General features: G+C 34.9%; 4 protein-coding genes across 4 annotated transcripts in view; 2 read left to right on the top strand and 2 right to left on the bottom strand.

Moving 5' to 3' along the window:
* Nucleotides 1-3,084, top strand: part of LOC131804707 (myotubularin-related protein 14-like) — a 35,759-nt gene extending 32,675 nt beyond the window's left edge. Inside the window, exon 7 of the mRNA XM_059127795.1 lies at nt 180-3,084. Within this exon, the coding sequence (XP_058983778.1) occupies nt 180-315 (136 nt within the window). The 3' untranslated portion in view covers nt 316-3,084. The remainder of the gene's footprint in view (nt 1-179) is intronic.
* A 1,993-nt stretch (nt 3,085-5,077) lies between these two features.
* On the bottom strand, nt 5,078-6,157 carry LOC101887505 (uncharacterized). Its single transcript, XM_005183212.4, has one exon. The coding sequence runs from the start codon at nt 6,121-6,123 to the stop codon at nt 5,311-5,313; it is 813 nt and encodes a 270-aa protein (XP_005183269.1). The 5' UTR covers nt 6,124-6,157; the 3' UTR covers nt 5,078-5,310.
* A 1,875-nt stretch (nt 6,158-8,032) lies between these two features.
* On the top strand, nt 8,033-9,825 carry LOC101901194 (S-methyl-5'-thioadenosine phosphorylase). The gene is made up of 3 exons (XM_005183206.4): nt 8,033-8,184; nt 8,837-9,616; nt 9,678-9,825. The coding sequence occupies exons 1-3, from the start codon at nt 8,164-8,166 to the stop codon at nt 9,711-9,713; spliced, it is 837 nt and encodes a 278-aa protein (XP_005183263.1). The 5' UTR covers nt 8,033-8,163; the 3' UTR covers nt 9,714-9,825.
* A 4-nt stretch (nt 9,826-9,829) lies between these two features.
* LOC101901362 (actin-like protein 6B) lies at nt 9,830-12,319 on the bottom strand. The gene is made up of 3 exons (XM_005183207.4): nt 11,970-12,319; nt 11,071-11,913; nt 9,830-10,174 (listed from the first exon to the last, which is right to left on the bottom strand). The coding sequence occupies exons 1-3, from the start codon at nt 12,169-12,171 to the stop codon at nt 9,939-9,941; spliced, it is 1,281 nt and encodes a 426-aa protein (XP_005183264.1). The 5' UTR covers nt 12,172-12,319; the 3' UTR covers nt 9,830-9,938.
* Nucleotides 12,320-13,551: the final 1,232 nt, after the last annotated feature.

Here is a 13,551-nt window from a genome sequence, read left to right as displayed (position 1 = left end):
AACTACTGTACGAAATAGGAAGATATAAATTTCAAAATAAATCCATTCTGTGGACACCATTTACTATCCTTAATCCATTCTTCAAAATTATCTTTTCTTGTTTTAAACTCACATAACAATTATTCCCAAAGTTGAATTAAGTGTTAATAAATAATTCTATTTCCCTCTCTGCTTTTCAGGCGTAAAAAACGTTTAAATGCCGTTAGAGCTATTTTCATACAGGCGTATGGGAAAACTGTTGGCCTTAAGTTTAAAGAAGGTTCTGCCATGAATTTAGCCACATTTATTGGTACTTTAGCCGATCAATTATTTTAGAAATAATGAGTGAAGGACGATTGATGAAAGAAGATCCCAAATCCAGTTGTCATTTTGTTAAAGTACCTTATTATCGATAACATCAACAACAATTACATCCTCTATCTACCTTTTCGTTCCTGCTAAACATATACATAGATACATATATTTTTGTTTTGTTTTTATTTTATTTTTATATATATTTAATTATTTTTAATTAATTATTGGTTTACATCTATGCGCGTTTGTATATCATTTAATTTTTATTTTTAATTGTGTTAATTAGTTTGAAGTTTGTAAAATAATCAAATATAAGTTCATTAGTAATAATAATATATAAATGAGATGAAAAACGATCAAGTTAAAGAATATTTTCACCACACGAAAGCGTAAAATAATGGAATTTAGTAGACGCTTTACTGCTGGCGACAATGACGACGAGGTTGTAATAGCAAACTTTTTTTGTTTTGTAGAAAAATACTTGTATTTTGTTTAAGTTTAAAAGAGAAAAACAAATCAAATAATGTAAACGAAATTAAATATTTATTTATAGTTTTCGTAAAATGTAAAATAATGAATTCGTTTTTAATTGATTTTTAGTCTTTTTTGTTGGTATTTTTATTTATTGCCAGTATTGCTTGTGAAAAAAAAACTCTACAATATGAACAATTTTATTCTACTTAATGAAAATAATCCAATACCGAATAATCCGCCACTGATATTGATATACATAATTCGATATTAGTATAAATGTTATTTATATAATTTATAAGAAGTCAAGTCTAACGATTATAAAATCATGGAAAGCATATTTTATCTGTGATTGAAAATAACTAAAATAATTGAAACTTTGTCTGCCACGTTGTAGAAGCAGAACAATAATAAACATTGTCCCACAAAATACTTGCTCTGTTCCAGTACCTGCAAGAATCACTAGTTTTGCAATTTTTTTTTTTCGATATCATAAAGGCAAAATCGGTTATGGTGGTAAAAACTTTTACATTCTTGCAGTTCTGGAACAGACCAACTGTTTTGTCTAGGCAATATTTGTTGCTATGTAACAGTTCTGCTAGGGTACTTTGGGTGGAGAGTACTTGGCGAGAAAAATAAGTGGCTCCGGACCGTAGATTCTACTGTCTATTTAGGGGAGTCTCTGGACAGCATATTTTCCTATTCATATATTAGGTACGGTCAAAATATCATTCTATTTGATCATTTGACGGTTTTTAAACATAGATCATACATTTGAATATCTGATCAAGTGTTTTTTGTGTGTTTTCAACCTAATTTCCGAGCAGCCTCTGTGTCAGTTTCAATTTTTTATAGTTTTTTGAAATCGTTACTACAGCAATATCACAAGTTTTTCATATGAAATCTCTTAAAACATTTGTCAGCTTTACAATATCCAGGACTCCCATGTTGAGTTAGCGTCTAAGACAACCTACACCACAATTGAAATGTTCTGAAGAGGAATTTGGAGTTTATGTTCAGTAGCCTCGAGAAAAAAAAAATTTAAAGGCAATATTGAGAAGCCAGATAATGGTCCGTTGATAACCAAATGGTGAACAAAATATGATCAGTACGAAATATTTTATTTCCGTAAGACAAGCTTTATAAAATCGTAACAGATCATCTTGCAAGATGTTTGTAGAGTTGATAAGCGCAAATCAGAATAAACCATTTGAAGAAGTTTTGGATCCTTTACTCGTCTCCTATTAGTTTAAGTATTTTTTAAAATGCTTTGGATGGGATTGAATTGCTTCACTCGGAGACCTTTGGTCCATCGTGTTGATCCAAGGACGAAATGAGAAATTTGGGAATAGGAAAGATGTAGAAGCTGTGAATTGTGGCACATTAAGTGTTCAATTGTATCAGATTTGAACTTCTAAGCCGTATAGTGAAGCCCACACAAGTTTTAAGGAGGAGTTTATTCGAGAGGGTGGAGAAATGTTTGGCAGTTCCAAATTGCCTTTGACACCCTACATTCAGTCGAATTTACACATTTTCACTAAACTGTTTTTATCAATTGAATCAAATGGAACAATGGCTTCACCAAGTTTTTGACTCACACGCGTAAGTTGTCTATTCATCTGCCAATTTGTTTCCTAATATGCGAACTTTTAATGCATCTATGCGTTGTAGTAAACGGATAGCCAATTCAATGATTCCATTAGTCAGTTGTCTACTGATTGCAAAGATGACCACTTGAAATATGTCGCAGTTGTCCGAAGTCTTGGATGCATTGCTGCATCTGAATTGTTTAGTGTCTAGAAATGCGTGATGAGGTCCAAACTTTCTTACAAGAATTCAGTGAATAGCGTGTGACTCATCACCAGGTTTATGACTCCTAGGCCTGCTAGATCTAACGTTGCTCTACATATTTTGTTTCTCGTCCACATCCTAGAAATTATCGATGATTAGAAATCTGCTTCCATAACGTTTTCGGTCACCATCAGTTTCCAGTGCAACGATAACCTAGTACAGAAGATTATCAGTCAGACTAACGGATGTGTTTGATGCTGTATAATCCAGTAATTTTCTTTCCACCGGAAGTATCAATCAGGCTTTTTCAAAACAAATCCTGAACGGATAGTTCAAATTGGTCCCAAGTTAACTTTTGGTTATATTCAGCACAATCACAATGATTTTCCACGTATACTTTTCTATGCTAAACAAGCTTATAAGTTTCCTACTTTCGTGCATAAATCATTATACAATAACTTAAAGACACCAACAATGTAATTAATTACTGTCATAAATAAAAATGTTTAAAACACCCTTAAGTAGTAACATTTATTGTGTATATAACATGTTGAAAACATATAACGAACTACGAAAAAACTATACCGGGATAAAAAAAAACTTGCTGCCAACCGCCAGCCGTTGTAAAACGAAAAGTTATTTTTTTACATAAAAAAACAAACACATATTTTGTAATTGTAATTGTTTTTATTTTTGTTTTCGCATTTTGTTTTGTTGGTATAATGCATTTTTATTGCCGTAAAACAATAATACAAAAAGAAAAAATGAAATCATAAAAATGTTACAATTGAAAAACATAAAGGCAGCATTGTTATGAATAAAGAAAAATCTAATTTATAATACCATAATATAATGATTTGACTTTCTTTTTCAATTTTAGGAGCGGCTACTACCGTTAGTAACATTGATGTACGCTGGTGATTACTTTTCTGACATTTTTTGTACATTTAGATTATTGCAAGTAGTTGGGACTCCACGAAATGGGTTTGAAATGCATTTCTGGGACTAATGCTAATTTTATATGTTATACAGTATATAATATTAAACTGATTGAATACCAAGTGAGAAGCACTCAGTCTTGTTCTGTTCCAGAACTGCAAGAATGTAAAAAATTTTAATTGCGACAACCGATTTTTCCTTTTTGATATTGATAATACAACAATTTCCTACATGAACGCGAGTTTCTTAAAACTAAAATAAATTTAATCTTGTTTAGACTTTAGGGATTTTCGACTGTTTTCAACAGTAATCATCAGGGAAATACAATAAAGATGCAAACAATTAACAAATAGGATAAAAATTTCATGGAGAAAAGTAACAGTCTTGTTTTACGGTTTAAACATTGGCGTTGGATTCCTCTGCCAAATAATAAAGCAGGTAAGTTCGGCCGGGTTGAACTTTTAATACCTTCCACCATTTGAAAGGAACTTAAAAAAAGTCAAAAAACTTCCGGAGACTATTACTTAAATGAGGCTATACGAAGACGTGGACTTGATTACGAAAATTTTTGTCATAGGCTGTAGTACCCATTACGAACTTCAAATACCAAATTTGAAACAATCCGGTGAAAATGTCGATAAAATCATCAAAATACCGAATATCGGGAGGTACCATCATATGGGGGACATTCGTAGATGTGAACCTGCATACAAAAATTTTTTGTCATGGGCTGTATCACCCATTACGAACTTCCGAATATCGGAAGGTACCGTTATATAGGGGCTATACGAAGACGTGGACCTGCATACGATTTTTTTCCATAGGTTGTAGTAACCATTAAGATCTACTAATACGAAATTTGAAACGATTCCGGTGAATAATGTTACTGAAATCATCAAAACACCGAATATCGGGAGATACCGTTATATGGGGCTATACGAAAACGTGGCCGACATGGCCCATTTACGAACTTAACCTGCCTACTGGTAAACTATGCATGTATGCAAAATTTTAGCCTTCTATCTCATTTCGTTCGAAAGATAGCGTGATTACAACAGGGAGACGGACGAACATAGCTAGATCGTCTTAGAATTTTACGCTGATATATACTTTGTAGGGTCTATTATAAATATTTCGAGGAGTGACAAGCGGAATGACAAAGTTAATATACCCTCCACAGAATGGTGGAGGTTATAAAAATTTTGACTGGGGGTCTAGCTCTAAAAACAGATATTTAGCCGTTTCTACCAATAATGTCTACTAAATTAAGCTTAGATGTCCATATTGAAGCTCACTTCGACAATCACGTTGACTTTCAACATTGTTTCCACCAGTTTTGAGAACAATTCAATTATTAAGTGTGAGTTTCTGGCCTGTGGGGTGACGATTTCTTCATATACTCAGTAAGATCTTCCTCCCTCATGTAGACAAACAAAAATATGGTGCCAGATGTAGTCCTCATGCCATTATTGTTAAATATTACCTCCAAGTTTTCGGATTCGTTTTATAATTTATTAATATTATCATAAGATGAATTAGAAGCTAATAAATGCCATCAGGTGTGAAAGAATAACTTTTGAGATAAAGTGTAGATTATTTTATTCAATGGCAAAATCTTTCTTATACATAACTTATTCAATTAAAACTTACATTTATATTATTTATTAGTTTGTAGGAGCTACAATTCGTTATAGAAAAATAACACTATGCCTTAGTTGGAGCTCGAAATCAGTTTGGTGACGAACATGCTTGTGAAAATACTCAGACCGGTTCCGGTTCTCTTACCCTATTGCACAGGGTTATTTATCTTCACAACTATCTTTTACTATAGAATTTCTTAATCTGTGCCAATGGAAGATAATCTTCCAAATTCATGCGCTTAACATTAACATAACACGGCCGTATATGCTTGTGGGCCTCCGATAAGCGAACTAATCTTGCTGGATTGATACCATATAGTTGTTTTGCAACATCTGTGTTGTTATTCATTAGTCTTCTTTGTTTCCATGCTCTTTCGAAGACGGCTTTGAAACCGATATCATTAAGCAAGTCATCAGCTTCATGATTGGCTTGTTTCGCCTCGTTGAAATCTAGCATTTTCACCTGTTTACTATCCAATTCAGTCCGGAATAATACCTCCAAGATATCTTTCTCCAGGGCTAAACGTTTTTCCAGCGGCAATTCAGCAATTTCTGGCATGTAGTCTTGTAAAAGATTCTGGGCCGGGTTATTGGATTTCGGATTTGAATTCGATCTTGGATCCTCCAATTCAGCATTGATGTGCAGCACAGATTGCCTTAAAGAGCTGGGTATGGCCTGTAGATCATATGCCTTGCTCAGGCATTGTATTAAAGGTTTTAAAACTTGCCAGCGACTAATTAAATCGGATATAGAAAATGCCGCAAAGGGATCGTTTTCATAGCTACGATTAAAGGCAGCATTAATACGTTTCCATGCCCACATCGTATAGTCTGGGTCTCCGTAGGACCTCACTCGAGGATTGTAGATAAAGGGATATTGTTGTATCAACTCCAACAGCTTGCCATCATTCAGAACAGTCTTGCCCTGGGCATTAACATTGGAAATGTTGAGAACTTGAATGCCACGGCCACCATCGCCACCCACCATGATGTATATGATGTATTTGTAAGATTGTTTATTAAAGATGTGTTTAATGAACAATGTGTTTGCAAGATGTGTTTAATGAACGTAACGAAACGAATATGAAGGTCACAAAGGAATACCCGATAAAAAATAAAATGAAAGCAAAGACTCGGGGTACTCTGTTGTTTACGAATGAGACATGAGAAAATTGAACATCTTCACTAAAGAGCGCGGAACTAGTTCGTACGAATATGAAGGTTACAATGGAATACCCGATAAAAAATAAACGAAAGCAAAGACTCGGAGTACTCGTTTACGAATGAGACATGAGAAAATTGAACATGTTCACTAAAAGAGCCCGGAACTAGTTCGTACGAATATGGAGGTTACAATGGAATACCCGATAAAAAATACCCGAAAGCAAAGACTCCGGATACTCTTTGTTTACGAATGGGACATGAGAAAATTGAACATCTTCACTAAAGAGCGCGGAACTAGTTGCTACTATCGTTTGCCGAACTCGACTACGGGTGAAAACCGAGTACTCGACTATTGATAGCAGTGTTGCCACCGAGGACACTGCATATTGTAGCTATCGACAAAAAACGACAACTCTAATATAATTATTGTCACCTCCACTTCATGGTAGAAGAATACAGGTAGTCGCATCGACACAGCTGTTGGGACAATGAACTGTCAACCCGATTTTGGAATTGAAAATGTTGAATGAAAAATTATTGAAATTTGTAAAAATTGTTCAAATATGCGTATTATAACAAACTCCGAATTGCGTCGTATAGGAAAACATTTAAAAAATACTTATATTTGATACAACATTTTAAAAAATTTGACATATCAATGTTCCCAAGCGTTGATGCAACTACCTATATTCTTCTACCATGCCTCCACTTCATTTAGCGACGTCGACGACAACCATAATAGGGACGATTGATTTACTTTAATAAGCCGATTGCTATATTTTTCACATTTAGCATCCCAAAGTGATTGCGACAACCGTTAAACTTCCAACAACTCAAAAGTATTTCTTCTCAGTATCCGACATCTACAGGGTGAGCGCTTGGGAGCATTGATATGTCAAAAAATTTTAATGTCTTTTTAAATATAAGTAGATTTTAATATGTTTTCTTATACGACGTCAAATTTAAATAATTTTTCATTCAACATTTTCAATTCCAAAATTGGTTTGACAGTTCATTGTACCAGCAGCTGTGTCGATGCGTCTACCTACATTCTTCTACCATGGCGCCAACCTTGGTTTCCAAAATACTCCAGACACAATAGTCCAACGGATTTATATCCGCAGATTTTGGTGGCCATTGTGCGCTGGAAATGAAGCGTGGAAACTCATTTTGTAACCATTCTACTGTGGCGAGTGCTGAGTGCGATGGTGCTGAGTCCTTTTGGAATGTCCAAGGTCTGCGACCAAAACGTTTGTGTGCCCAAGGCTTTAATACACCCTCCAGAACTTCCGTCCAGGAGCGATGGTACGAGTCACAAAAGATTTATTCACATTTAAATGCTATAGTGCTCTAATGATAGCCACTTGTGTTTTTCCAGCCAAATGTAAAGAAATCACACTATCACGCCTGAATTCCATCACGAGTAACTTTTTTTCTAGAAAATTCCCACCAAAATGCTTTTTTACGCTTGTAAACAATTCGCTGTGAAAAACGTCGCAAATGAGAAAAAGCATGATCCCTCAACCGCACACACGTCAAAATCGAGCGTCATGCACAAAAAAAATTCAAAAATTTTTTGATTTTTATTCATGCATAAAATTGCATGCCATGCATTTTGACCGTGTACGGGGCACTTTAAAAATGGCTTGGAACGCTTTTTATTTGATAGGAATTGTTTCAAACAGCGTTGCCATAATTTTCCAATTAGAATTTGCTAAGCTTGGCAGCTCTGTAATAGGTTATCAAGAAACTGAACTTTTGCGGAAGGAAGAGTTTCGTTAGATTATTACATAGAATTATAGAATTATTCTTTTTAATTGTGTTTTGACCATCCAAGAAACTGGCACATAAGAGGCAGCGCAGAATGTCATCTCAACAAATCAAGGTGAGAAGTTGGTATAAAGTTCGTAGGCCACGAACGACAATATTGAAAAGATGCCTACCGGCAAAAAATAAACATGAGCCCAACCGAAAATATCGAAAGTGTAGTTGTAATGGAAGAGAGAAGTGAATGGGAAGAAGCTTTAAAATAACCATATATGGCGCTTTCCATTAAGATATTTGAGTAATATCGGAAAGTGTATTTGTAATGGAAGAGAGAAGTAAAAGGGAAGAAGCTTTGAAATAACCATATATGGGGCTTTCCATTAAGATATTTGAGTAATTATTAATTATGGCCTTGGATGATCAATAGTCCAGATTCACATATACAAATTTATTGAATTAATATTGAAGGGGAAGTGACATATTCCTCTTCCATCTTCCCTGTTACTGATGGACGCCGTCTCTATGAAATTAAGTTTACATCAGATACGGTGGTGATAGTACAATCAGAGTCTAACATTAAAGAAAGCCTTTTAATATTTAAAAGTGGCATAATTATCTAGGATCTAAATGACATGCAAGCATATCCTCTAAATAAATAGCGTCTTTTGTGCTAAATGCAAGAGAAACGAAGGAACAAACCCCAATTTATTTCTCTATTTTTTTTTTTTTTTTTTTTCAAAACTAACTTGTTTCAAAACATTTATTTTCAGATTGGTATAATTGGCGGGTCGGGTTTAGATGATCCAGATATTTTGGAGAATCGCCATGAAACAACAGTGACCACACCATATGGTGATCCCTCCGATGTCCTGATCGAGGGTGAAATTCAAGGTGTCAAATGTGTACTGTTGGCACGTCACGGTCGTAAACACAATATTATGCCCTCAAATGTTAATTATCGTGCAAATATTTGGGCCTTGAGGCAAGCAGGTTGTACACATCTTTTGGTATCCACAGCATGCGGTTCATTGCGTGAAGAAATTAAACCAGGCACCTTGGCTATACCAAACGATTTTATTGATCGCACCACAAAGCGTTGTCAAACATTCCACGATGGTGGAGAAGAAAGCCCTAAAGGTGTTTGCCACTTGCCCATGTATCCAGCATTCAATGAACGTTGCCGACAAATTTTATTAAAAACCGTAAAGGAATTAGGTTTTAATGTCCACGATAAGGCAACAATGGTAACAATAGAAGGTCCAAGATTCTCTTCACGTGCCGAAAGTAATATGTTCCGTCAATGGGGTGGTGATCTTATCAACATGACCACGTGTCCCGAAGTCGTATTGGCTAAAGAGGCTGGTTTAATGTATGCTGCTGTCGCAATTGCTACAGATTACGATTGTTGGCGTGAGGGTCATGAAAGTGTCAATGTGCAAGATGTTTTAAAAACATTTTCGGAGAATGTGGAAAAAGTCAAACAAATATTGGTTAAGGCTGTTGTGAAGGTGGCGGAAGATGATTGGTCAGAGGCAATTACAGAGGCCAAGGTTAGTGTTAATATAAAATCACTTAACAAAACGTATTGACATTAATTTATGTATTTTTCAGCAATTCGTTGTTAACAATACCATGGGAGGCAAATGAAACTGAAGTCAATTGCTGTTTAGTATTTATATCTTCCATTTCAAGCTGATGTTTTATTTTTATGCAATAAGAAATGCATTTATTTTTAATAAACCCCACAAAGAAACAACAACCAGTTATATAAGTTATAAATCCCATTTTATTTGTCGTGCTTATATTACTTAATTCCCCCTTGTATTATCAATTTATGTTGTCGTACCCACTGTTTTCAGAAGTTAATCTATCTTAAGGACATTTTCTTTCAACTTGACTTTTACCCGATTCTTCATATTCCTGAGATGATATCCACATTTGTTGGAATGTACCAATGGAAGCTAATATTGAGCCTCCTATCCAGGCGCCGAATCTTCGCTCAACACTGCCATTTGCAGAAATCATTTTCAGACGTGTATTAGATGGTGCGCGTAGCTGCAGATCACGATTCAATCGTTCGGGGAAGCCTTGTAGTAGTGTGTTTCCCCCTGTAAAAGAGAAAGAACAATTACATTGAAAGCAAAACTGGAAGATTTTTTTTTTAAATTAGTTTAAAATATGGGAGCAATTAATACTTTAACATACCAAGTTTTATTCGTAATTATTGGCGTCAGGAAAATGTTTAAGCGAAACAAATTGAGTTAAGCTCCAGCTGGCGGAAAATTCTAAAATTCTTACCGAAGGTAGATCTTGTCATCGTTATCACAGCGACATAAATTTTTGGGGTAAATCAATACTTCCCGAGATATAGGGTTCCAAATTTCCAAAAATATCATTTTTAATTTGGTATTTCTAAACCAATGATCGAAATAAAAACTTCAAAATGTTTTTTGGTTTTTGTTTACTGTTAAAAATATGGTGAAAAATTTTGAACTTTTTAAAATTTGCCTTAACACTTTTTATGGAAAACCCCTTTGGAGTGTAGACTCGTTGATCAGCGTAAAAGTTCATGTTATTACATGAGAGCTTGCAATATTTCTCATAGAGCGTTGAAATTTCACTCCTACATTAAATTTGCCTTAACCACTTTTATGGGAAAACCCTTTGGAGTGTAGACTCGTTGATCATGTTATCACATGAGTCACTATAGAACTTGCAATATTTCTCTGCGTTGAAATTTTACTACTAAAATGTTTGGAATTTCAAAACCAAGCATAGAGTACCGTCCAATTTAAACATCATTCCGAATCGTAGTGGCTCTTATTGACGAATAAAATACCTCGATAATAAATGGCGTAACGTTTTTACCAAGCCCCCATTTAGTACTTGATGAAATTCCTACACGCATTTTGGAACTGTCCAAATTTCCCAATTTAAAATTGAATAATGCGTTTTCATCCTTATTGGTACGAAATTAGCCTTCATCATTGTTAAGCGAACTTACCTGTTACCACCACAGAACCGTACAGGGATAGACGTACATCAGCATCACACATGCCAACACTTGTCGACGCCAATTGTCCGGCACCCAATGGTGCATGATCGAATAGACTTTCAGCCAGTTTGAAACGTTCTGAGCCGAACTCCTGGTGGTAGCCCGTTGGAAATTCATAGTGCACGGTAGGTATTTGTGATGCCACCCTTTCATCATATGGATTCTCCAAAACTTGTAAAATATTCATTTGAAAATCTTGCAGCAGTAATTTTTGCATATAGTTTTGCCATGACTGAGTTAAATTATCTGGTATTTTACGTGTTGTGAAACGTGGATTATCTCTTTCCTTGACTACATCTTTGGAAGCAATTTGATAGGATGGTGTTAAATCGATGCCAATCTTTTCCAAGTGCTGACGACATTGCATGGAAAGGTAATCTCCACCCAAAGGTGACTTAACAACGGCCTGTGACAGCACATAACCTTCATGTACCGGCACGGCAGAGGTATGGGTGGCACCGCTATCTACAACCAAGGCTGTTGCTCTGCCGCTGGCAAAAGCAGCCAAAACTGCATTTTTCACCAAAAAGAAAGCCGGTACATTGTACTTCTCAAACATTAGTTCTGTCAGCTTTTCACGATTGTTGCGCACATTCCACGAGGCCTCCGAAAACAATACTGGGTGATATTCTGGTTCAGATTGTATTACCTTGGCATAGGCATAGTCTATTACTTTTTCAAATAAATCCCAATTATCGATCATGCCATCCTTCATATAAGTTTGGATCTCCATTTGGGAACGTGGTACATTTATATAGGTTGTATCCACATAATATTTGTGTGATGGAGCGTCTGTAAAGAGAACACGATTAACTTTAAAGCCGATAAGGGTAATTTTCATGACTTACTATTCTGTGTCACATTATTATCAGCTTTGGTTTCCAAATCCATATTTGTATCTGGTACACTTGGTCCAACTCCCACAACAGAGGGTATTTCCGCTTTAGGTGTATCCTCTTGGGCATAACCCACACGCAGTGAGTGATGCCCCGGATCAAAGACTAATGCACCAATTTCATCACCACCGTATAGCATGTTGCCGGAACTCATTTTGCTGCTGTATCTGTAGAGATTTCAAAGATTTTTGAACACTACTTTCTTTCAAAATCACTATTTTCTACGTGATTTTTTTTTGCATACACACGATTGTCAAACAAATGCCGCTTGTTTATGAAGCCTAAGAAAACCGAGTTAAGTGCGTATGAAGTTACGGCGTTAGAAGTTGGATAAAATGGCATTGCCAGATAAAAATTATAAAAGAGTCACTAAGATAGTGTTGCCAACCGTTTTCGCCCGAATCGTTTAGTTAAAGTACGTTTACGTACGTTTTATAAAGGTTGCCCACAGGGATTATTAGATATAGTGGGTTAACACTGTGTGCCTACATATATCCATGGTACAATGAAGAGAAGGTAGGTCAACTTTGAAAAAATTACAAGTATAGAGATCTACCTGATTGGCTTGTAATGTTAGAATTAGTATCAAAACAATAAAAAATCGAACAACTTGTTGCATTTATTTTGAATAAATAATTGAAAACCGCGAAAACTGAATGAAAGGTCAACACTTATTTTCAAAACCAGGTTCTATATATCTCTAAAGGATTATTTCGCTACAAAAACTCTAGATTTTGTCGATGCATACGATGAAATAAACATTTTGAAAACATCCGAATTTGAATGATTTCTGAACAATTTTTTTGTTATTAAAAAGAAAACACATACATAAACAAAAAAAGATGACATATTAGGCCAAGAAAATAAAAAAATTGAAATCATATGGTATCATAGCCCTACCTTGATATCATTGTACCATGCATATATCCATAGAAAGAGAGAATTTTCGATGAGATGAAAAAATTATGAAATATGATGGCGCAGAAAAAAAAAACAAATTTGGAGGCAAAACAATTTTGAAAAAAATATTCATTTACTTTGGTGAGTATTTGCAAGGAAATTAATGCATCTTTCAATATACTATCGTGAGGAAATATAATATTAAGTTTTTGTTGTTGTTTTAAGTTTTTGTCAAAGTGTAAACAACGCCCTCACGAATACCCTTGCAATTTTTGGTATTGCCTAAAATGTAATACATTTTTAATTGTATTGCAGTTATTTATTGAAAAATTAATATACACACCCAATTGTGTTGTTCATGAACTCATATATTTTATTCGTAAAATATTTATTCATAATAATATTTATTATAAGATCTAGTGGTTTAGCACTGTGTGTCTACATATATCCATAGAAAGAGAGAATAGTCGCTGAGCTGGTGAATCAAAAAAACAAAAAAAGCCAAAATGGCGCAAAAAAAAAAAAAAATTGGAGACAAAAAAATATTCATTTACTTTGGTGAGTGTTTGCAAGGAAATTAATGCGTCTTTCAAAAAACTATCGTAAGCAAATATAATTTTAAGTTTTTGTGTTT

This window comes from Musca domestica, unplaced genomic scaffold (assembly GCF_030504385.1).
Source record: "Musca domestica strain aabys unplaced genomic scaffold, Musca_domestica.polishedcontigs.V.1.1 48, whole genome shotgun sequence".
Taxonomy (NCBI): domain Eukaryota; kingdom Metazoa; phylum Arthropoda; class Insecta; order Diptera; family Muscidae; genus Musca; species Musca domestica.
This window is presented reverse-complemented; position numbering and strand designations above follow the sequence as displayed.

Bases quoted from the DNA above. Each gene is read 5' to 3' on its own strand.
- LOC101887505 (XM_005183212.4), bottom strand. From the start codon at position 6,123: ATGGTGGGTGGCGATGGTGGCCGTGGCATTCAAGTTCTCAACATTTCC.
- LOC101901362 (XM_005183207.4), bottom strand. From the start codon at position 12,171: ATGAGTTCCGGCAACATGCTATACGGTGGTGATGAAATTGGTGCATTA. The intron at 11,914-11,969 runs GTAAGTCATGAA...TTCTCTTTACAG, and splicing joins TAATAATGTGACACAGAATA to ACGCTCCATCACACAAATAT. The intron at 10,175-11,070 runs GTAAGTTCGCTT...TCTCTTTTACAG, and splicing joins CGGTTCTGTGGTGGTAACAG to GGGGAAACACACTACTACAA.
- LOC101901194 (XM_005183206.4), top strand. From the start codon at position 8,164: ATGTCATCTCAACAAATCAAG. The intron at 8,185-8,836 runs GTGAGAAGTTGG...ATTTATTTTCAG, and splicing joins TGTCATCTCAACAAATCAAG to ATTGGTATAATTGGCGGGTC. The intron at 9,617-9,677 runs GTTAGTGTTAAT...TGTATTTTTCAG, and splicing joins AGGCAATTACAGAGGCCAAG to CAATTCGTTGTTAACAATAC.